This window comes from Delphinus delphis, chromosome 3, assembly GCF_949987515.2.
Source record: "Delphinus delphis chromosome 3, mDelDel1.2, whole genome shotgun sequence".
NCBI classification, from domain to species: Eukaryota; Metazoa; Chordata; class Mammalia; order Artiodactyla; family Delphinidae; genus Delphinus; species Delphinus delphis.
The window spans coordinates 111,599,705-111,624,200 of NC_082685.1; the positions used below are offsets into that span (position 1 = coordinate 111,599,705).

Below are 24,496 nucleotides of genomic sequence, written 5' to 3' on the forward strand. Positions count from 1 at the left end.
TATTGTTAAGGTTTGGAGAAGCAGGCACCCTACATTTGTTTTTCATAGGCATATAAATAGGTGCAGTTTTTTGAAGTCATTTGAGCAATATCTATCAAAACTTAAATTCCACACACCTTTTGACCTAGCATTTCTTTTCTAGGAATTTATACTATAGATAAACTAGCAAAATCAGATCTTCCATCCTTGTTTTAGACTCTTTAACTTAATGGCTTAATTTTACACTTAAAGTCCATATTCCGAGGTTTCTAAGAGCTTAGGTGATCTGACTCCTGCCTACCTCTTATCCATACTGTTCCTCTGCATTTCTGAAATATGCTAGGCGCATTCTTGCCAAGGGCCTTTGTTCTGCTGTTTTCCCTGCTAAGAACACTTCTTCCAGATCTTCTGATGGCAAGCTGCTTCTTATCTTTCAAATCTCAGCTCAAAAGTCACCTTCTCTTACACACTTCACAAGTCACTCTTGATTGTCTTCGTGGCATTTTTCACTATATGAAATTAAATCTTAACTATTTGTATTACTTGTTTATTGTCTGTCTTGCTCACTGTTATTCCTAGTACCTAGAACAACACCTGGCAGATAGTGGGTACCCAGTAAATATTTGTTGAATTAATAAAGTATGCAAAGGTATGTATAGAAATTTCATTGCAGCATTATTTTTACAGCAGCATCCTGAAAATAAACGAAATGTCTACCAGTAGTCTAATACAACCATTAAGAAAAGTGAGACAAATCTTTATATGCTAGTTATGTTATTATATGTATGAAACATTATAAGTTAAAAATAAGACACATGTAGAGTATGACTCCACTTATGTAAAAAAGGAGGAAAAGAGGAACTGTATCCTGCACACAAACACAAATATGATTGTACATCATATATTTCTGGAAGGCTACAGAAGAAATACTTAACAGTGATAGCTCTGGCCTCTTTGGGATATAAGACTAAATCAGGGACAGAGGAGAGAAAAATACTTTTACTTTGTATCTTTCTGTGACAATGAATATTTTACATTTATATGTGAAGTTTAAGTTTTAAATTGTAAAATAACAACAGTCAGGCATATTTAAAATGGAATTAAGAGGAAAGGTTACAAGGTACTAGAGTGCACCAGTTCCTTTTCTCCTTGAATTTGATGCTGGATTTCCTGACAGCTAAAGAAAAAAGAGAAAATTGTAAAATGATACAATTTTTATTATTTGATTCTTTTTAAAGCTTTTTTATAATATATAGAAACAAAGTTTTCTTAAATATTAAGTTTTAAGAATTTAAATATAAGATTTTCATTTTAAGGGAAATTTCATCCTAACTTATATTTAACTCAACTTAGGGTATATTTCTGTTTGATTTTAATACCCGAGAACTATTTATTTTAAAATCTTTTGTAATCTTGCATTTGTCAGAAATGACACTTGAAACTTTTTTTTTGTTTTGGTCAATTTAACAAATGTTTGTGGATTGTCTGATAAGCGCAAGGTACTCTGCTAGGTGCTAGAACAGACGAATAGAATTTAGTCATACTCTTCCAGAGACTAGAATCTAGTAAGAGACATAGATACCTGAGCTAGTAGCTGTTATGTAAGAGAGATAATAGAGCTGCAAAGTATGGTTAAAATATGAGGAAAGAGACAAAAACCAATTAACAAGCTAAAAGGCCTTCTGGAAGAAGCTTAAAGATAAAAATAAGTGGAGTGTTGTGGGAGAAAAGAATTGTTGATGATGGTTCCTAAAACACTGACTTCGTTATGTGCTACTTACTAGCCTTGTTACAATAGTTCTCCACTGTCCATGGCAAGCAGTTTGTTGATCAAAACTAAAAAGTCACTCTCCAGCGGCTTGAGTTCTCTGCTGTGAGAATTAGATTAATTTTGAAGGAGAGGCAGACACACTTCTTACATTTTATCTAGTCGTAATCCACAGAGATGTTTTGTTCAGTACACACTGCATGCCAGGAGAACTGCAAGTCCTCAATTTATCTGTGTCTTCATTCAGAAAACGTTTATTGAACACTTGCTATGATCTAGGTAATCTGCTATATACTAGAGATTCTAAATGGGCGTAACATTGTCCCTCCCCACGGAACTCTCCAGGTGTCATGGGAGAAACAGATAAGTCAGCCCTTAGATTACCACATTATAAATGAAATGAGAAAGAGATATGCACAGAATGCTGTTAGGTATTGGGGTACCTAACCCACCTAGCTGTAGCAGGATGTAACGGTGGAGCTGAGTATAAGTAAGAATTAGTCAAGCAGTTGGAGGCAAGAGAAGAGAGTGAGGAGAAAAAAGACATGGAGGAGGGAAAGAGCTTGCTACTACCTGAAATAATCATTATCTCTCTCTAAGGAGGCAGTATAGTTAGCAACCCTGGCAATAAATTGGCTCTACTGTAAAACAGTTCTGTGATTTTAAATAAGCAACTTGATATTTCCTTGCTGCATCTGTTGAGGGGTGTTATCAGAAGCACAGGCATTAGTCCTGGCCTGGCCTTTAATCAGTTAAGTGAGTTAATTTGTCTCATTTATGCATTTGTAAAATGAAAAAGAATGGCTGAAAAGTTTCTACAGTATCTTTAGATTTTGAAATTATATGACTCTGTTTCATGGGGTCAGTTGATAATACATTAGAAAATATTTATAGTAGGAGAATATACAGCCTAACAGTAGATAGGCTTAGTGACAGAAATACACTTTATTTTTTCCAGACATAGTTTATATTTCTGAAAATTAAAATATCTTTTAGTACCTCATACCATGTGGTTGGTCTCAGTTGGATAAAGCAGCAGCATCATATTCTGGCATCCTTTTATAGGAAATATAAACCTATGTAATTAGACTATTAGTACAACTAACTGAAGTCTTTTTAAAATTTTATCAGCCAACAATAATCATGCCACAAATAAGTCTTATGATCTATGATGGCATACTGTTGAATAAACTGTAGTAGAGACAGTAGAGTGGAGTGGCTAAGAGGACAATGGAACTAGATTGAGTTTGAATCCCATTTCTATTATTTACTAGCTGTGTGACCTTGGGCAAGTTACTTTATCTCTCTGTGCTTTAGTTGCTTTATCTATAAAATTGGGATAATAGTAATACTTATTAGGAATATTAAGAGGATTAAATGAGTTGATAAATGTAAAAGTACTTAAAACTGTGCTTGGCACATGATGAATATTATATTGATATAAGAGTTAGCTGTAATGGAGATGATGACACCACAGCAGCAAATTACATTTAAAAAGTTAAATAACTTCATATTATACCATTAAATTATAATGGTTATATATATTATATATATATAAAACCATTATAATGGTTATATATGTTGTGTGTATATAGATATATAACCATTATAATGGTTTTATATATATATATACAATATATATAACCATTATATATTAAAAGTTTTACTGAGATTTTAAAGCATAACTTTGATCAGAAGAACATGTATAATTACTTTATTAAATATACTTTAGTAAAGAAAGTGTTTTGTAGAAAGTTTTTTTTTTGTTTGTTTTGTTTTTTTTTTTTGCGGTACGCGGGCCTCTCACTGTTGTGGCCTCTCCCGTTGCGGAGCACAGGCTCTGGACGCGCAGGCTCAGCGGCCATAGCTCACGGGCCTAGCCGCTCCGCGGCATGTGGGATCCTCCCAGACCGGGGCACGAACCCGTGTCCCCCGCATCGGCTGGCGGACTCTAAACCACTGCGCCACCAGGGAAGCCCCTGTAGAAAGTTTTAAAAAGAAAAGAAAATGGGTTACCATTCTGACAAATCAGCTCAAATTCTTTTCATGGGCAAATCCCTTTCCCTCCAGATTGGATTGTACTGAGGTACTGTTTCATTATTTGCTTCTTTCTGTTTTTATCGTGCACATTCCTTTCCTTGCCATAAATATTCTTTAACAACTTCATTTTTAATGACTGCATGGTTATCCTTTATGTTGTTGTAATAAATTCTATTTAACAAGTTTACTGTTGTTGGAAATTAAACTATTGTTTAATTAACTACTATTGTTTCCATTTTTACTGTCATAATCAGTGAACAACACACATCTTCATAAATGTATTATTGCATTATCTCCATGACTCTATCCTTAAGATTAATTCCCAGGAGTAGAATTGCCAGGAAAAAGGCTTTGAAGAATTCTACTGTCTAAAATTGCCTTTCACAAAGTTGGTACCAACTTACACAGTAGTAATGTGAGAGTGCCAGATTCCTTTTACCCTTACCAGTCTGGATTTTGTATTTAAAAATTGCCTTTGCCAATTTGATAGGTGGAAATGTTATCTAATTTTAATTTGTATGCCATGTTATTAAAAAACAAAAACTACATAGAGTCATTTTGTTTCTTAACGTTAAGTTGCCACAGTCAACTGGCTGCAGAATCCAATTTAGGATAAACCTTCAGTGCCAGCTTTTATCTTGCCAGACCTGTTAACAGATGTGTAATCATTTGTTTAATGCCAGAGCTTCTGCCTTCTGAAATGATAATAAAAGTTTGTCTTTTTTTTTTTTTAAGAGTCAAGCTTACCTTTGGTGTGAATTTTTCTTCTCTTGTCTTTTTCTTCTCTATGTCTTTAGCCAAGCTAGAGTTGAAATCAGAGGCTATTTCTTACTCAATTTTTATTCCTTATATGATCATCTAATATTTTGGATGGATGGCTAGACAAACAAATGAACAAAATGCACTTAGAACCCACCAGAAAAGTTACATGTTGCATGGAAAGGCAACACATTTTGATTCAATTAGAAGATCCAATCTCTAGTCCTGTAGTGGTTCTACCAATCACTTGTTTCATGATCTTGCAAGTCTTAATCTCCCTGTGCCTCAGTTTGCAATGTCTTTATATAAATGCCCTTTCTGCCTGCTCACTACCATTATCTTACTTTAGTCCTTGTCACATCATGCCTAAACTATTGTAAATTCCTCCTCACTGCCAGCCCGAGTGCTCTTTCCAGTTCTTCAGCCTGTCTCTTACACTGGCCTCTGACTAATCATCCTGCAGTACCATATGTCATATCATTCGTCTTCTTGGTAGATTTTTAACAGTTCTCCTTGGTGTATAGGATAAATCCAACCCCTTTAGCTTTATAATTCCCCACCTCTCAGCCTTTGTTCACATGATCTCATTCAGTAACTAACCAGCTTCAGTAAGTAACCAGCTTCTTCCTTTCCTCTTATTTGAATGCTACCCTTACTTAAAAACTGGGCTTCATTCCCTCTTACTCACCAAGCCTTCTCTTACCACCCTATCCCCATTGATTCTTCTTTTCTTTCCGATTCCCTATGGCACTTGCTAATTGTTAGTGGTTTTCAACATATGTCTGAGGAGACCTGGGCATTTGTAGCAGTGCTTCACACTAAGGGCACACTCCTTTAGGAGTGCAAGGGAGCAACCAATGGCTCCACTCCCTCCTCCACCCAGTCTCCACTCTGCTTTTTGTATTGTGTATGTTGAGATTTTATTTAAGATTTCCTTTGAAATTTTTCTTTTTTGGCAGTATCACTTATGGACTGTATTTTTTTTCTTCTTCAAGCATGAGTATCTTTTTTTTCTCAGTTAGGTTTTAAGTCACTTGAAGACAAGGACTGTATCTTGAACTTCTTTTTCTCTCCCTTGCTCTCTTGTTCAAGAAATATTTATTGCTAACTTTATGAATTAATATTTGTTCTGCCTAGCTTACAAGATGTTGTGAGACTAAAGTGAGAAAAAGATGCTTTGAAAAGTGATGTCATGTGAAGTAAACGTTACTTCCTTTATAGTATTGTTTTGGCGTGAGAACGTGTTGGAAGCTAAAACTTTTTCTACATATGAATTTTATTTCATTCGACAAACAGTTGAGCAGTTACTAAGCACTAAAAATTAATGTGTCAAAGTCTGCTCACACAGACCAGTAGAAATGAAAATATGTAAAGACACAAATTTGTATTACAAGAGAAGTATGGTTGTAGAAGTGTGTCCAAGTATATCTGTGGAACAAATGAGGCACATATAAGCTGTGTTTAAGTGAGTCAGTCTGTGCTTTCCCTCTAAGTGGTATCTTACTGGGTAGAAGTTGCAAGGTGAGCAAGGCAAAGACGTACCTTCTAGGCAGAGGGAATACGATATACAAGGTTAAGACATGAAACAAATCTTGGGAACTCTTATTTGGTAGAACTAGAACATAGGAGTGGCTGATGAAATTGGAGATGAAATTGGCTGATGAAATTGGCTAGACCTGCCCAGTATGGTGGCCACTGGCCACATGTAGCTATTTAAATTAATGAAAATTTTAAATGCAGTTCTTTGGTCATACTAACCATATTTCAAGAGCACATTCGGTATGTGCGCTAGTGGCCATCATGTTGGACGTACAGCCACAGAACATTTCCATCATCATAGAAAGTTCTATTGGACAGTGCAGAGCTAGATCATAGAGGACCTTGCGCATTTAATTAAGGAGTTGGACTTTTATCATGTAGGCAATTGTGAGCCTTTGAAGAGTCTTAAGCAAGGGAGTAACATGATCAGATTTGCATTTACAAAAGATTTTCAGATTTTTTTTAGAATCAAACATTTCTATCTAGCGCATAGCTTTTGCTGACAAAGTATAATTAGAAGGGAATTAGGTAGTCTGGGCCCCTTATAATTATTACAGTGGAGAATAAAATAGAGAAAGGATTTAATAAGCACTCTTTTAAGACTTATAACTCAACTGGAGAACTCTCTTGAAAACTATAGTTATTTTTACATTAGTCTGAAAAAATGTTTCTTTACCTTCCTCTTTTAGTGAAGTTACTGGGTGATTAATGTTAGTGATAATGTTAGGTGATAAAAATTTTCAAAAACTATTACTCAAGATATTTATATTCTTATTTTGTTATAGGATTTGCCATTATGTTTTGAAAGCTAAGACTAACTGCCATGACTTTATAATAATTTGACTAAATCAAGATGTTAAATAGAATTGTCATAGATTTATTAATCAAAGTAATTTAATTAGATTTACTAGCAAAATAAAAATGTTGCTTTTAGTAATATGAATTAAGTTTTCATGCACATTTGCTAATTTGAGCCTTTTCTTATAGTTAACCCAGTGTCCACTCCAGTTGCACGTCCCACCCCAGCTCTTTCTCCAAGCTTGATAGCTGATCTTGAAGGTTTAAACTTGTCAGCTTCTTCATCAGTCATCAGTGTAAGTAATTTTCAAAATACATTAGCTCAGTTTTCAAGTGATGCCATTGCATCTTTTTTATTAAAATGCAAATAATTGAAGTAGATTCTTAGTCTCAAACTGTTCTTCCTCTAACAAGTCTGTTTCAAATCTGGCCTTTTAATTTTGTGAACATTTTTTTATCTTCTTAAAACAATTTTTATTAGAGTATAGTTCATTTAAATGTTGTGTTAGTTTCAGGTGTACAGCAAAGTGAATCAGTTATACATATATCCTTTAATTTGTTCTGTCCAAACCATTATCATCTCAATTTACTTCTCCTTGTTATCCACATTTACTTATCATGTGTACACTTTTCTCTGGTACTGTTATATATCTCTAACATACAAGGGTTCTTTTCCACATTGAATTAGTTTATATACATAGATTCTGCCATAAAAATTGTTGTCTACATTAACAGACTTTCATTCCCATAATTATTCTATTCCTACAACACTGTTCTTCTATCATAGGCTACTAAAAATACCTGACTGTTTTCATTTAAAAATTCAGTATTAAAAAAAAAAATTCAGTATTGTATTTCTCTTTACATTATCTTCATACATTTATTTACATGCCTTGGTGTCTCTCAAAAAATTCTTTAATGTTACTTATGGGGTATGACTTGGAATGAGGCAAGAGGCTTGCCTATCTCAAAATAATGCCAGAACCATCAGCCTGTCATCGTATCTGAAACTGTAATAATCTTTTTTGTGTTAGCATTATATATCCACTGACCTTTCACTCTAAATCAAGCATGTTGCCTAAGATGCATAATCTGTCGATATGCTTGACCTCCTATTAATTTGATGTCGGGAATCTGACAAACTAAGAGATAGAACAGTAAGTTCTGATGGGCACACAGGTAGCTTGACTAGATCTGGTGTATCAGTGGTTCCCAGGGCCGGTAGGGCATTGCAGGGTACATGATTGGTGATCTGAACTGCCTGGGAGCATAGAGCTGCTTCTGCCAGAGGTAAGAAAGAAAAGTACCTAATTCTTGCACAGCGTTACAAAAAATTCCCCCTTCAAAGCAAATGTGATATCAGGGCTGTGCAACGAAATACTCAAAAGAGCTACATGCATTTCTCTTCAGCTTTGGTCAGCTCAGTTAGAAAGTATAGGCAAAAACTCTTAAACTTATAATGTTTTTCAGTTGTAGAAAGTGATTATCTCTTGACTGCTCAGAAATGAGTATGAACAGTATTTGGGATTTTAGTTTGTCCTTCTTGTTGCTAAAAGGAAAAGACACATTGGAAGAGATGGGGGGAAAGCAGTAAAGTCTTTCATTTATTTAAGTAATAAATATTTATTGAGCATTTGTAGTAGGCTGTAAAGAGAAAGTGGTAATCAAAAAATCTATAGTGAAGCATAGTTAGTCTTTGAGGGGAAAGGAGGCCCCTAAAACCTTGGGAGACAATAAGGTTTGAATAACTTGGGTTTGATATCAGATGACCAGGATGCAGATCCCTGCTTTGCCACTTACTAGCTTTGTGACCTTGGGCAAATTGGTAAGTAACTTTTCTGCACCTCAGTTTCCTATGAATATAATATCTACCTCACAGGATTCTTGCGAGATTAATGAGATAATAAATGTGAAGCTCTTACAACAGTGACTGGCACGTTGCCATCACTCAATAAATATTAGCTAATATTTTTGGAAGTGATATGATATGTGATAATGGACCCTGAGTAGACTCTTATAGTTTATTAGCTATAAGAAGAATACAGTTGAGATTAGAAAAGCTTGTAGTAAGTTTTCATTCATCACAGAGTAATTGAAGGATTCACCTTTTTATCCTAAAGAAAACATTTATTGGGATGGTCTCTTCAAAGGAAAATAAAAGCACTCTATCCAAAGAGTATGCAAAAAAAGAAATGTCAGAGACTTCCCTGGTGGCACAGTGGTTACGAATCTGCCTGCCCATGCAGGGGACATGGGTTTGAGCCTTGGTCCGGGAAGATCCCACATGCTGCAGAGCAACTAAGCCTGTGTGCCACAACTACTGAGCCTGCGCTGTAGAGCCCACGAGTCACAACTATTGAGCCCACATGCCACAACTACTGAAGCCTGTGCGCCTAGAGCCCATGCTCCGCAACAAGACAAGCCACTGCAATGAGAAGCCCGCGCACTGCAACGAAGAGTAGCCCCTGCTTGCCACAACTAGAGAAAGCCTGTGCGCAGCAACGAAGACCCAATGCAGCCAAAAATAAATAAATTTATTTAAAAAGAACTGCCAAGTGAAGAGAATCACAACATTCATCCCCAAAAGCTAACAAAATGATCAAACAAGTAGTAGTAATAAGAATGGCAACCAGAAATTCACCAGCAACAGTCAAATAAGGAAACAGTTAGAACTTTAAACAAAGAAAAAAGTGGAACTTTGAAAAGTAGAACCTGTAGAGATAAATTGAATATTCTGGTGCAGAATGTCGTGACTCCTGATCTCACCTCCAGCTCTCAAAATGGTACTTTAAAAAGACGAATCAGGGGCTTCCCTGGTGGCACAGTGGTTGAGAGTCCACCTGCCGATGCAGGGGACACGGGTTCGTGGCCCGGTCCGGGAGGATCCCACATCCCGCGGAGTGGCTGGGCCCGTGGGCCATGGCCGCTGAGCCTGCGCGTCCGGACCCTGTGCTCCACGGCGGGAAAGGCCACAACAGTGAGAGGCCTGCCTACCAAAAGACGAATCAGCCAAATTGTAAGTTTTCTCATTATGTGTACAAATTTAGAAAGAAGTAGACTAAAGACATCAGAGGAAATAAAGAAAAGTCCTCAAAAATTAAAACCCCCAATAATGGTATGGGACCTCAACAAATATAGGGGTCTTTTAGATCCTAAATCAAATTTAGGATCCAAAGATGGGTACATCCACAATTTAAAAATCAACATGTTGCCCTAATTCAATAGAAAGAAGAAATAAAAATAATTTATGGTAAATAGTACATTGATATATAAATACTTGACCATGACTACATTATAAAGGTAGTGAAGTAGTTAAATGACGCTGGTGGCCATAAATGCAAATTGATAGAGGTGTATTATTGTATTAGCAACTCAAATACCATGGGTCATGGTATAACATAATTTTCCAAAACATCAAACAGTTTTTCTGGTAGTTATTCCTGGAAAATTGAGTACATTAAAACCATGTAATGACCCACCCCACCCTGCAAAAAAACTACTTTGTACTGGTATGGAAAGTGTTCTAGGACCAGGTGAACAGGTTTTCACCTCATGAATGTCCAACCAGACATTTGAAAGTTGTGAGGAACGTGGTATAATTTTTATTGGATGAGTCTGCCCTGTTCATTGTAGAGCATCTAGCATCCCTGGCTTTCACCCCATTAAAGCTGGTAGCATACTTTACTGTCTCTTCCCCCAGTCATGTGCCAACTGCAAACATTCAAAGCAGTTTAATATAGCAGTTAAAAGCACAGGCTCTTGAGCCAGACAGCCTGCGTTCAAATCAGAGCTCTGCCACTTTACAAAATGAGAGACCTTGGGTGGGTCATTTTACTTCTTGGTGCCTCAGATTTTTCCATCTGTAAAATAAAAATAATAATGCTACCTATCTCACAGGATTGTTGTTAGTGTTAAATGAATCAACATATATGAAATGCTTATAGCAGTACCTGATACATGTTAAACACTAAGTATTCCCTGATTTTTTTTTTTAGAAGACATTGGGGATAGGAGTTTATTAATTAATTTATTTATTTTTGCTGTGTTGGGTCTTCGTTTCTGTGCAAGGGCTTTCTCTAGTTGTGGCAAGCGGGGGCCACTCTTCATCGCGGTGCGCGGGCCTCTCACTATCGCGGCCTCTCGTTGCGGAGCACAGGCTCCAGATGCGCAGGCTTAGTAGTTGTGGTTCACGGGCCTAGTTGCTCTGCGGCATGTGGGATCCTCCGAGACCAGGGCTCGAACCCGTGTCCCCTGCATTAGCAGGCAGATTCTCAACCACTGCGCCACCAGGGAAGCCCTAGAATATTGTATAATCTTTAAGATGTTTTTATTAAATCTTTGAATGAGGTGGGAAAATGTGGTATAAAATTAAGTGGTGAAACAGAATCCAAAATATTATTTATTTTATCTCAATTTTATAAAATTGTATACTCACACGGTGCTTTTAAAATGTAAGGAAAATGAAAGAATAGAAGGAAGTGTGTTATACTGTTAACAGAGGTTTTCTGAGTGATGAGATTATGGATGATTTATATTCTTCTTTATATTTTTCAATATTTTCCAGAGTTTCTCTAGTCAAGGTGTAATATATATATTATCCTAAAAGCAGCCATTTTTTAATAGGGTAAGCATGTATATGAATGAGTAGGATTCCTTTTTATTGACATCTAATGTTTAATGTCTGTCTTTCTGAATCAATACTACTAATTATATTGAGCAAGTCATTTGGTTTTCTCAACTCTAAAATGATGGCAAGGTAGACCTCCATGTTTCCTTTTAACCCTAATATTCTGTGAATCTATGGAATTTTGAAGCAGTGAAATTAGTTATGCCGGGATGATTTGAACGTTCATGAAAATAAATAGGTGAAACATTTTTTAGCTTATGTTATGACTTTCGTTTCATAGATGATTTTTATTTATTTCAGTGAGTTATTAAGTTTATTTTCTTTATGTGTTTGGTACAATATGGGTAGGTTTTATTTTTTGAAATTACCGAAATATTTACAGTGAAATCCAAAAAACATTTCCTTTTTCACAGTAAATATTTTTCAAATGAAAAATTTCACTATTCGTTTTTACCCTTTCAATTGTATATTCAGAACACAGAGATTTTTAAAGCATAATTTCTAGTAAATATTATAATCATTGTAAGGAAAGGCCTTATTTTTTCAAACTGTGTGATACAGGTGACGTATAAACACAGTATTTATTTCAGTCTTCCATGAGACTAATTGGCAGTTGGCCTAGAGATGGCCAAAAATAAACATTTTAGTTCTTGCTATAGTGTTTCAGTGAACAAACTGAATTTTTAGTGAATTACTAGTGAATTTTTTTTACTAGATTATTGTTAGGCTAAGAGTTTCTAAATTGTTACATATCAAACCCCAGGAACTCAGAAATAGCAATCCTCAGAATATTAGGCTTCTGGACAGGATGAGAAAAGAAGGGGAGGGAGAAAAGAAGGGGAGGGAGACCAAGTCTGATGCTGGAGAAGTATGTTGGTGACATACTGTCATGAGAAAATTATAGAAATGATTTCTTTTTCATGTGTTGGTACATATAGAAAAGTGGTAATACTTGTAGTGTGCTCTGGGGTAAACAGGGATGCTGCAGGAGATGGAAGGCAACCACCCCAGGAGCTCCAGTCACCACAGATGCCACCTGACTTTTCTGAGGTTAATGGCAGAGGCAATAGCACAGCATACCTCTAACCCGTCTGTGGTACATTAGTGAGGAAGCACTGACTTAGCTGCCATAATATAACCAATTTGATCCTCATGGATCACAGTCCCTAAGTGGAATTTAACTTAGGAGGCTGTAGGAAGGTTCATTAAGAAAAGCAGTCTTTATAGAGTACAGTGGTAATATATTGAGGAATAGTAAGTAATTCCAAGAACAGTCCATGAAAGAGACACCAGAGTTGCAAAAAGGAAACCCCAATTTAATACACTATGCTACTTGGAGGTAGCCAAACTTGATATTAGGGCAGAGTCCTCCAGACTGATAAATCTGTCCAAGACTACTGAGGCCAACTGCAAGTTTAAGGGTTTCCTAAAACCACCCTCAAGTATGATAATTCACTAGATCAATCACAGAACTCAGGAAAGCACTCTACGTAGGATTGCAGTTTTATTATCGCAGTAGGGCGCAAATTAGAATCAACCAAAGGAAGAGACGGATGGAGGAGATTCTGGTTGGGTTTCATACTCAAAGCTTCGGGGTTACCCTCCTTGCGTCAATCAAAGTTGGTTGTATATACAGGAGTACTGCCAACCAGGGAAGCTCACCAAGCTTAGAGTTTTTATTGAGGCTTTACTAAATAGGCACTGTTGACTGAATTGTTGCCTCATGGTTGAACTCACTCTCCCACCCTCCCCTCCAGGTCAGGCTGATATCAGGGGCCCAGAGCCTCAACGCTGTAATCATACGGTGGGTCTTTCTGGTGTGGCCAGCTTCCATCTTGAGTTATCTGCTTAGCAAAGCTATCTAGGGGCCCCCTAGGAATCACTGTTGGCATAAACTATCAAGTATGGTCCCCTAGGGGCCCACCATGAATAATAAAGGCACTCCCATTACTCAGGAGATTCCAAGGCTTTAGAGGTTGCTTCTCAAGAGCTAGAACAACGTCCAGATCTCTCTTTAAGTGCGACCAGATTCCTTACTACACATATGCCAATTAAGTGTTTTATTCATTCAACAAGTGTTTATTCAGGCCAGAATATGAGGAGGTGCCAAAGATATAGTGGTGTACAAGATGGGCTAGGTTCCTGCCCTCAGGGAGTTTCCAGTTGAGTAAGAAAAAAAGAAAAAAGAAAAATTGACTCAAAAGTGTGTAACTACAGTATACTGAGGACTTTCATTTTGTAACATAGTTTTGCCCTTTGGGTATTTCTATAGATACAAGTTGTCATTATTTCTCTGACTCCGTACATAAACACTATTATTTTATATTGGCTAAACTCCACAGTCCCTCTGTACAATAGTAGCTTAAGATCTAGCAGGAGTTAACTTTTGACATTGAACACAGTTTAGAATTTAGATATCTGAACTACTTTTCCTCTAACAAGAAGTAAAAGGATAATTTTGAGTACATGCTGTTCACCTTCTGCTTTCCTTGAATTGGTGCTGTGGAGCATCACTTCATCACTTAATGAAGAAATAAAGCCTCACAATGTCACAGTAAAGACAGTAGCAACAGCAGCGTTAAACTGAGGTCTGTGCATGTTATTATGGGTAGCCAGCATGGAATTTTCCTGTGACCAGCGAAAAGATGACACTGTCAGTAAGACCAAAAAGCCACTTAACTAAGGCCCCCCAACCCCTTCAAGGATTTACAGGCTGAAGGTAAGAAGGAAACCCATATGTAATGCCCTTAGGCAGGCAGAGTGAGGCAAGGTAGAGGCATTTTTTTATACACAAGCCAATTTCACCATCTGATTAGTTCTATGAAGCTTCTCTAAGGAATATAGAAGAATAGCTGGAAAGTAGGCTTATAACTTTTGCTATTGATAAAGACTGGCAACTACTGACGTTACAACTATCCATGATTAGGAATGAGATCCTGACCCAGTTTGTATTATAGGAAATTAATTGGAAAATCAAGAGTACCTATCAGACCTGCTTTTGGCACAGAGGTTACTTTGTCAGTTTTAAAACAATATGAAGAAAAAACAAACCATAATTCATGATGCAGAACCTGATTCTCTCAGTTTGAAACTTACCAGCATTTGGAATTATTAGGATAATTGCACATCATAGTGACGGACAGTTGTAATCAAATTTGATTTTCATTTCTCCGAAGTGGACTTTTAGGTAGGTCTTTCTCTTTTTTAAAATTGATCTAGGCTAGGGCATTTTAGTTTTGTTTTCCAGTCTGCTTGTCTTCTACTGCCAGAGTGCCAGCTTCCTTCTGGTTTGTCTACAAGGACAGATTGCTTTGAGAAAGTTTTTGTTGAATACAAGTGTTTTACTAAGTCACGTACCAGACATTTCATGAATATGTAGTCTCATTCCCGAAACAAATGATAATATGTCTGTGATAAAGATTGTTTTCTAATATGGTGGAAGAACTATATTTTTTTAATATATATATTTTTTATACTTTAAAAACTTAAGGTGTATTTAAGCCTCAGGCTAAGAGACAAGTCCAGCTAAGATCAAATTTCTTTGACTTTAGAGGAGGAAGAAATTATAAGTTAAAATTAAAAATAATTTTGTCATTTTAAATTTGGGAAAAATCCTTTATTTGTTCTGATGAAAATGTCAGTAGTCATGGAACTGTGTTAAAAATAATGAAAAGTCACTGGCCTGGGTCTGCTTAAATTGAAAACATTTTTTAATTAAACTTTGACAGTATTTTGTGCTTCCATCGCCCAGCCATGTCCCATCTTATTCTTTTATTCAGTTCTCTTCTAGGTATGAGTTGCTTTAATTTTTAAATTAACCTTTACGGTATGCCATACTACTGCTTCATCTTTTTATTTCTGTGCTACTTCAGGGGTCTCATAGTTAGTAACAGACCATTATCATCTCTCCCTTTCCTAGATTACTAAAAGGAGCTACTTTTTTTTTTTTTAGGAGCTACTTTTTAAAAAGACATTGTTATTTTTAATTGCAGGCTTTTTATTATAAAAATATTTTTTATTTGGCTTAAGCAAATATATGCCAGTCTAAGAAATGAATTCTCCACAATGAAAAATCCACTGTATCAGATGATAATTGTAGTTATTAATTAACTAGTAATTATTATGGCAAAAAAAAAAGGTCACCATCAAAAAAAAGAAAATATGTGTATAAATTTGTAAGAAATGGAAGGATTAAAGAGGTGTTGGTAAAGAAGGCCTGGGCCTTTCTTTTCCTCTTCCTTCTATTTTATGGTGAATAGTTCCTGTCCCTTGCTGTGGGTTCCCTCTTCAGAGCTGAGGCAGTTCACTTGAGAATTCTTTCCTAAGATTATGGTTTTTAGCTTTCATTTATTATAATTATATTACTACAATAGGAAATAAGAGGTTTTAAAATACCATTTGTTTAAAGAGGATTTAATCTTTTCTGGCAATTTTATTTTCCACATTCGAAGTTGATTGAACGTTGTGTTACTGTCAACTGCCATGTTGCAAATTTTGTTGCTTGTGTTGAATTGTGATATTTGCAGTGAAAAATACTGTTTTTAAGCTTTAAGATATCTTAGATTAAAATGTGCATTGGCCAATCATGTATTAATTATTATTTATTCATACATCAGTCAAGTTAACTTCTGTTACCTCTGTTCCTCTTTAAAACGCTTGCCAGAAATTTTCTGAACATAGGACAAGGCATGGTATGGAGAATTGATTTTCCATTCTATTAAGTATTATTTATTAGTATTTAACCTTTTAACATGAGGAACCTGGCCTAAACATGAAATATATTATTGTAATACTTAGAAAAACTTTGTTTCTCTGCAAAGGAAAAGAAAATGAATTTAGCTTTAGGGCACATGCCAAACTAACACTAAGAAATTAATTTATTACCAGAGAGAGGAGAACATGGAGTAAAAATATAGATAAGTACAGTATATGACCCTAATATCAAAGAAAAGTAAAAGCCACTTATCTTAAAATATATCAGACACACTGTTATTCAAATCATTCAGGAATGTAATTACAGACAGCTTTTATAGGCCTATCAATAAAGGGTTATTTCTCTACATTTGCAGCTGTTCCACATTACTGAATATATAAATATCTCCCCCAAATGCTAAATTATTACTGCAGATCTACTATACACTTCTGCTAAAAAAAAAAAATTTTTCAGTAAGTTCTTCTTTAACATGCATAATTTAGGTTAAGAGAGATACCAACCAAATGTAATGTGTGTATCTTGTTTGAATCCTGATTGAAGCAAACCAACTCTGAAAAGACATATATATGATTGTCACGGAAATGTGAATACTGTATTTTACATTAAATTGGGGGAATTTTTTTTCTTTTAGGTATGGTAATAGTATTGTAAGTTTTCTTGACACGTCTTTATCTGTTAGATATACAAACCAAAATATTTACTGATGAAATTAGATCATATCTCGAGTTTCCTTTAAGTAATTCAAAAGTAGAGCAAAAGATTAGATTGAACAGGATTGGACAAATGTTGATAACTTTTTGAAACTTAGTGATGAGCACCTAGTTTTTCTTTATATTATTCTCTGTGCTTTTGTGTACACTTGAAAATATTCAGAGTAAGTTTTTAAAAATACATAATTTTGGAAACTCATTTATTTCTGAAGATTTTGGCATTCATGGTTCACTGAACATGTGCCCTGCCAAAGTTATCTTGTAAATTTAAGCTAGTAAATCAAAATTTGAGTTCTGTTCAGGTTGTCATCTGTGAAATTAGAAGACTGTAATAGATTGTTTCTAAGGTCCCTCAGTTCTAGCTCTTTAGAGGTCTATGGGGAATAAAGTGGGAGACGGCAAGTGACTTTAGTCAACATCAGCATTAGCGCAGGGGAAAGGTGCCTTATCTTTTTTATTAAAACATATTAATATGAGAAAACTTAGACTCTGGGTCCCTGGAAGATAGGACAGGGCCTTTTTATTGGCCTTTCTGTTTCCAGTGCTTGATACGTAATAGGTGCTCATCAAAAGTGTATTAAATGAATGAGATTAATCTTTACTGTTTTCCAGCTTCATTATTATATTGTAGAATCCATTCCCACTGATGTCAGTTTAAAGGACTGTATTGATAATCTGTTAGTTTATTATTCCTATCAAGCACCTATCTAAAAAGTAGTTGTGATCCTTACATATTTCTTTTATTATAACATGTAACACTTAAGGCTAAAATGGAGAATAAGTTATTGTTTTAAATAGTTTGACTAAATATATCTTAATAACCCATTCTTTTTTTTTTTTTTTTGCGGTACACGGGCCTCTCACTGTTGTGGCCTCTCCCGTTGCGGAGCACAGGCTCCGGACGCGCAGGCTCAGCAGCCATGGCTCACGGGCCCAGCCGCTCCGTGGCACGTGGGATCTTCCCGGACTGGGGCACGAACCCGTATCCCCTGCACTGGCAGGCGGACTCTCAACCACTGTGCCACCAGGGAAGCCCTAACCCATTCTTTATATTTCTTATATGCTCTCAATTTGGCTAAAAATACAGCATGGTAAACTGAGAAACTGAAATTGTCATTTTTATTTTATTTTCCCATCGATAAAGCAGATCTCCTAAAAATTTAAAGCACATCTTTCTAAGGTAACATTTACCTCCTCACATCTTTAGCAGCTATCAGACATGACATGGGACATATTCATTGACCCTAAAAATTTTCATCAGAGTCATGCACTGAAAGGGGGCAGCCCCAGCCAGACAAGAGGCTCATTTCAATTTTAACGGCTATAATTAAAGGTTAATTCACTGAGTCAGGATTAACGAGGAAAGTACAAATGATAGGCAAGCAGCTGCCTTTATAATACAAGATTAGAACAATGCAATTACAATAAGAATTAGAAAAAAATCAACTTCCAGAAGGGATCTTTTAATAAACGAATTAAATTGTGATCTCTAAACATGAATATATATATATATATGATAATATTTCGTAAGGAATCATATAAATTGACATTGTATATCTAAGTATATTATATCAAATGTAGAAACAATGCTTAATAGTAAAAACTTTTTCATTATAGGTAAATTACCAAAAATATGCGTGCATACGTATCTACATATGATGTTTTTAAATGGCAAAAGTTTTTCCCTACTTCAGACTCATTTTTTGATATCCGGTTATCTTTACCTGCATCATAATTGATCCTTCCCTCGCTCTGCCCCACTTCCAGCAAGTACTTCTTATGTTTATACTTTAAATCTATTCTTAAAGAGCCCATTCCAAAATTCCTTTTCATTTAGTGGCAGTGAGAAAGTTGACATGTGTTATTTTCAGGTGCATTATGCTTACATATTTTATAATTCTTCTTACAATTTAAGCTCAGTGCTATATTTTATTTTATACAGATACTATTTTTAGTGTGATGTACCCTCTAATCTCAGGACATTGATCCAAAGCTTTTATATGTGTTGTATATTGTTAGAAAGCTGTCAGACTACTTACTGTGTTAAACGTCCTTACATGAAAGTCCCTTGCATAGTGATTGGCACATAGTAGGGTCTCAGCACATTTTATCATTTTCATCTGTTTTTGTATTATTAATTGAAGCAATAGACATTTTTTTAATTAGTAGGATCCTTATTAGTTCTGTCAAATATTTATCATCCATCACAGGATTCAAAGAGAAGGAAAATAATTGTCCATCATAAATGCAGGCTGTGGAAAATTGTTCCTCAAAAACTGGTTCCATAAATGGAGTTTACGTTTTGTCAGGGCTCTTGAGCTGATTTTGTATAATAAATCTGTATGCTGGAGTAAATCTGAGTATTGATGCCTAGAAGCTAACAATTCAGTAGCATCATTCCTGAAAAAAATATATAGTTCTATTTGAAGATTTTGTAGCCTGTGATATGCAAAACTATAAGCACTGTACTGCTATTACCATGAAAGTGAGTTGTAAGTATAATGTAGATTTACCTGATAAAATTATCTCCTTTTTTATTTTTTTAAATTAAAAAAAAATTTTATTAAGCTGCTGACAAGTGCTGGAGAATTTGCTTTATTGTATACACTGTGAAAAACCTGAGGAAAACTGATGTGTTTCACTGGTATTTAGATTAACCCACACATTGTATTTGGAGTGGGACAGTATGCTGTTTTGAACAATATTTTGACATTAAGAACTCCACAAAATAGTATTTAAGCCCCCTTTGGCATGAGCAGTTGATAACTTTTCATTCATAATTAGCTCATAGAGAACCGAGAGACATTTCAGGGAAATTGAACTGTCAGTGGGTAGAAACAAGCATTTGACCTCATCACATTGAGTGGGGCCCATCATAATTTGTTCATTTGGTGCCCATCAGCCCAGCCTCATCTCTCATACGGCACCTCACTGACCTTCCCTCTCCAATTCCGCTCAGTTCAGCTTTAATTATGACGCTGCAGACCTGAAGAAATATTGCAGCTTGCTCTCAAAAACCCTGAACTGCCACTCACCAAAAGATTGGTTTTTAACAGGTAATAAATGCCCAGAGGAAATGGTGCTATGTCCACACAGAGAACAGTGGCTTCTTTTGAGATTTTCTGGCTCTCAATTGTGTCACTGTTGCCTAGTGAAATTTTTATTTCCAACACAGTAAGCTTGTGACTGAACATGAGTTCTTTAATTTAGGTAAACTTACCCATCCACAGAAGAAATTCTTAGTTACTTGGTTATCCAGTGAATTCACTAAGCCCATCACCTATTGAAGGTTGAGAAACAACTTCAGGTTGTTTAGGTAAAGTACTATTTTTTTTAGAATGCTGCATTTTTATTTTTATTTTAATTAATAATTATTTTTTGAGATGTTGACCATCCTACCTCTTCTAGCAGTACAATTAATTGTAATTCATCCAATAATTTGGCAGAAGGAATCCTGCTAACAATCTTGCCTCTCTGCCAGCAAAACAAAAAGATAAAGTTTAAAACAAGCATTCATGTTGCCTACCATCCTCCTCCTCCTCACTCCATGCACCCCCATGACAGTAGTTTTGCAAAGCAAGTTAATAGCAAACAGTGACTACATAAGAGGAAAATGTAAACCTTAGAAAATTATAAAGTTTAACTACTGTTTTCAAATCATGTCTCTAAAGATTTCATTGCAAATAGAAATATCGAAAACTGTAGTTCCATCCTGTGTATCCTTGTAGTGAATGTTAAACTGTCAGCAGGATTTTCAGGTCATTTGACAAAAAGGATACAGGTGCAGTAGCTAGCAGTGAAGGTGACTGCTAGTTTCATCAATCACTTTGCCTTTCTTTAAGTTGATACATAATGGACCCCTTCAATCAGCTTCCTTGTTCTTTGTCACTTGTTTGGAAAGAAGAAAAAAAAAAGAATGGTGGAAAGGCTGGACTCTACAGTCAAGGTTAGGAAATGAATTGTTAGTTATTTACTCAGGGTACAGAGGATGTCAGTGTGAAAGGGGGCTGGCCCTTCATAAAACGTCAAGTTTGTCATTGGGTGATAATACACAGTGTGAAGATACATACAGGCCTTGTGCAGTGGCAGTGCTACTCAAAGTAGTGATTCTAAATATGAATTTGAGATTAAGATATTGCTTTGTGACAGAGACATGTTTTGTGCCAGAAAATGTTCAAATACCTGTCTGTTTTACTTCTGGGGATTACATCAAACAACTTAGTCACAAAAGCAAATTTTAGGTGGATTGTAAACACATGTCAGCCACTGTCAATTTAGTCTTATACCTTCTATAATATTTAATTTGAATCAGAAAATTTCCCAAGGGTTTTGGAAAGAAAAAAGGAATTTGAAGTTTTACGTAGCTTCTATTTGCTAAAACGCATAGAGATACCACCCAACAAGTTTGAATGCCTTGCTAATTTTAAACACTCAGGGGAGAAATAGAACAGTTTAAAGGAAACTCTCAGAAAGTAGTGTCTGACTTCTTTTAACTGTTTCTTCCTTAGAAAACAGTACCTTTTAATTAATTTTTAAAAGATCGTTACACATCTGGAGAAGGTTATCAATTCACCAGTCTTTCAATAAATGGCTGGAGGGAATCATAGCGTATATCTTTTTTTAATACTTGACCAGATTGTATGTATTCTGAAATTCACCAATATGCTTTTCAGAGTATATTTTTATAGATATGTGGCTCAATACTTACTTCAAAGCTCTCAACCAAAAAGTGCTATTATATATCAAGTGGCAGTGAAATGATCTGAGCAGGTGTTAGATTAAACATAAAAATTACATATCATAGTTATATGAAATTTCTCAGTTCTCCAGATCTCCAAGAATAGTTTGGATAGAATAGTTAATGTAGGTTAAAGTTCTTCACATTCTTTGCAGACTCCATATCTATGGGTAGTGCTAGTTCTCTTTCGCTTCTAGTAAAAAGCTTTGGAGGTTATGGTTTTTTTAGTGAAAGCTTTTTTTAACCTGAACATTCTATTAATAAACATGAAGGGAATGTCTTCCATATTCAGAACATTATTAAAAAAGTAAGCCATGGTTACAGTTTTGAGCACATCTTACAGCCTTTTGGAAACAGAGACCATAAACAAGAGTACAGTAGAGCTTCCATGGAGGTTTATAGTCCTTGACAGAGGAAATTACTAATGCTGCTGAATCTTCAGAGAAGAATCCTTTTATCTTGGATGGTAATACTGAATGCCTTCTATAAAATAATTGACAGATGTGAAATTTCCACCAAGAAACATTTTGCCATTCTACATACATTTCTGTCAAACCAACACAGACTGAATTGAGTTTGTTCTGAGCAGTATTTGCTTATATCTCTGGTGGTTTCGTTTTTCTCATGTAGACCTGGTTGCATAAGCACCCACTGGTACATCTGCATTATTTATCCCAGGAGTTATGATGTTAACTTTTAGGTGAGTGCTTGTAAAATGGTTAAGAGTTCAGATTCAGAGACTCAGTATAACCTTTTTAAAAATCTGACTTTTTTATTGTTTCCTTTTTCAGAAAAAGATGGTGCTGGAAAAAACTGTAACATTGTTAAGAGGTGCTTCAGGATTATTACTCATGTAATACCTACCCTCTCCTTCTCTTGCCTAGATGTTTCATTGTCCTAAACTTGTTCTGCCCCACCCAAATGCTCCAGTATTTTTCTTGGTTCCTTCATTTTCCCCCATGGAAACTTGTCTCTTTTGGGTCTCATCACCCAAGTGTCTGTGTACTATAATCCCCTTTCGGCTTGTATAGAATTCATACAAAATGTTTTTTGTGTGTGTGTGTGTGTGTGTGTGGTACGCGGGCCTCTCACTGCTGTGGCCTCTCCTGTTGGCGGAGCACAGGCTCCGGACTTGCAGCCTCGGCGGCCATGGCTCATGGGCCCAGCCGCTCCATGGCACATGGGATCTTCCTGGACCGGGGCATGAACCCGTGTCCCCTGCATCAGCAGGCGGACTCTAAACCACTGCGCCACCAGGGAAGCCCCAAAATGTTTTTTGTATGCATATTTTATCAGAAAAACTAATACATACTAAGGGTTAAGAGGTAGTCTTAGGTAATATGCAGTGCATTAAACTGGAGCCTTTGGAAGACAGTTCATCTTTTATTTTTTTCATTGGTTCTCAGTACCTGTCTGTTAACGAAATGGATCAAAGCCAACTTAGTGTGTTCATTAAAAATAAAGAAAGTATTAGGGGAGGGGAATTTTTTATAAACCAGTCTTCCAAATGATTCTGACAAGTAACTATCCAGTATGAAAGCCACTCAAATTATTAGTGTCTATGCTATTTAGAGCTTAAGTCCAATGAGAAAATACTATACAGAAAGCAGAATTGTTGATGCCTCTCATCACAGATCAGCCATTGAAAGATGTATGCAAATAAACATTATACCATAGACTCCACAGATGGGTTTTACCACACAAGAATTCAGAAGAGTAGTTTGCAACTAGACATTATAATTACTTTTATTAACTCCCTGTTACTGCTACATTACCACACATTTGGTGGCTTGTAACAATGCAAATTTATTATCTTACAGTTCTGGAGGTCAAAGTCCAAAATGAGTCTTACTGATCTAAAATCAATGTGTCAGCACAGCTGTGTTTTTTTCTAGAGGCTCTAGGGGAAAATCCTTTTTCTTGCCTTTTCCAACTTTTAGAGGCTGCCCACATTCCTTGGCTCAAAGCCAGCAATGACTAAGTTGTCCATACACTGCATCACTATGACACTGACTCTCCTGCCTCCCTCTTTCACTTATGGGATCTGTACAATTACATTGGCCCACACAGACAATCCAGGAAAATCTCATCTCAAACTCAGCTGTTTAACAATTTTAATTCCCCCTGCCATGCATCATTACATATTTATAGATTCTGTGGGTAGGACTTAGACACTTTTGGGGATCCATTATTCTGTATACCACCTCATGTACAGAACCTGTGGGGAGAAGAAGATGAGTCAGCTATTTATACCTCACCTGTCAAATTGTAGAAGAGAGGAAGGGTAGGACCGTGGCATTATGGAGGTCATTCTGATGCAGAGCCAGAGTGCAGCACCACATATAAGCAAGCATGTACTCTTGGGTCTTGATATTGATGACACCATGGTAATCACTATTCCTAGAATTCAAAGCTGTCTAACCAAGAAGTTCTTATTTGTGGCAGTTTTACTTAACTCTGGTCAGACCACTCAAATTAAGAGAAATTTGAAATTTTCAGATCAGTCATATTAAATTTTGTATCTGTACTTTTCTATTGCTGTCTTTTTGATACTTCAAGTCAATTTTATTTCAAACTTTTACCAATTTTCATTTATTAGAATCAATTATACTAGCATTTCTCAGTGAAACATTGATTTATCTCAGTAGATAATGGAAAATGTGTCAAATGACATGACTTCTTATGCAGATTTTTAAATACTTTAAAACGTAAAAATATTTATTATCACATAATTATAGGCACAAATAACTAACTCACTTGTGCTATTAAGGCAACAGAGAATTCAAAAGTTATTTATATTTTTTAAAAATCATGCAAAAACATG

At 35.8% G+C, this 24,496-nt stretch overlaps 1 protein-coding gene across 3 annotated transcripts in view; it reads left to right on the forward strand.

Moving 5' to 3' along the window:
* AP3B1 (adaptor related protein complex 3 subunit beta 1) overlaps window positions 1-24,496 on the forward strand; it is a 274,430-nt gene that overhangs the window by 193,428 nt on the left and 56,506 nt on the right. For all 3 annotated transcript variants that reach the window (XM_060009263.1, XM_060009260.1, XM_060009262.1), the window contains one exon: window positions 7,073-7,179. In XM_060009263.1, the coding sequence (XP_059865246.1) occupies window positions 7,073-7,179 (107 nt within the window). The remainder of the gene's footprint in view (window positions 1-7,072; window positions 7,180-24,496) is intronic.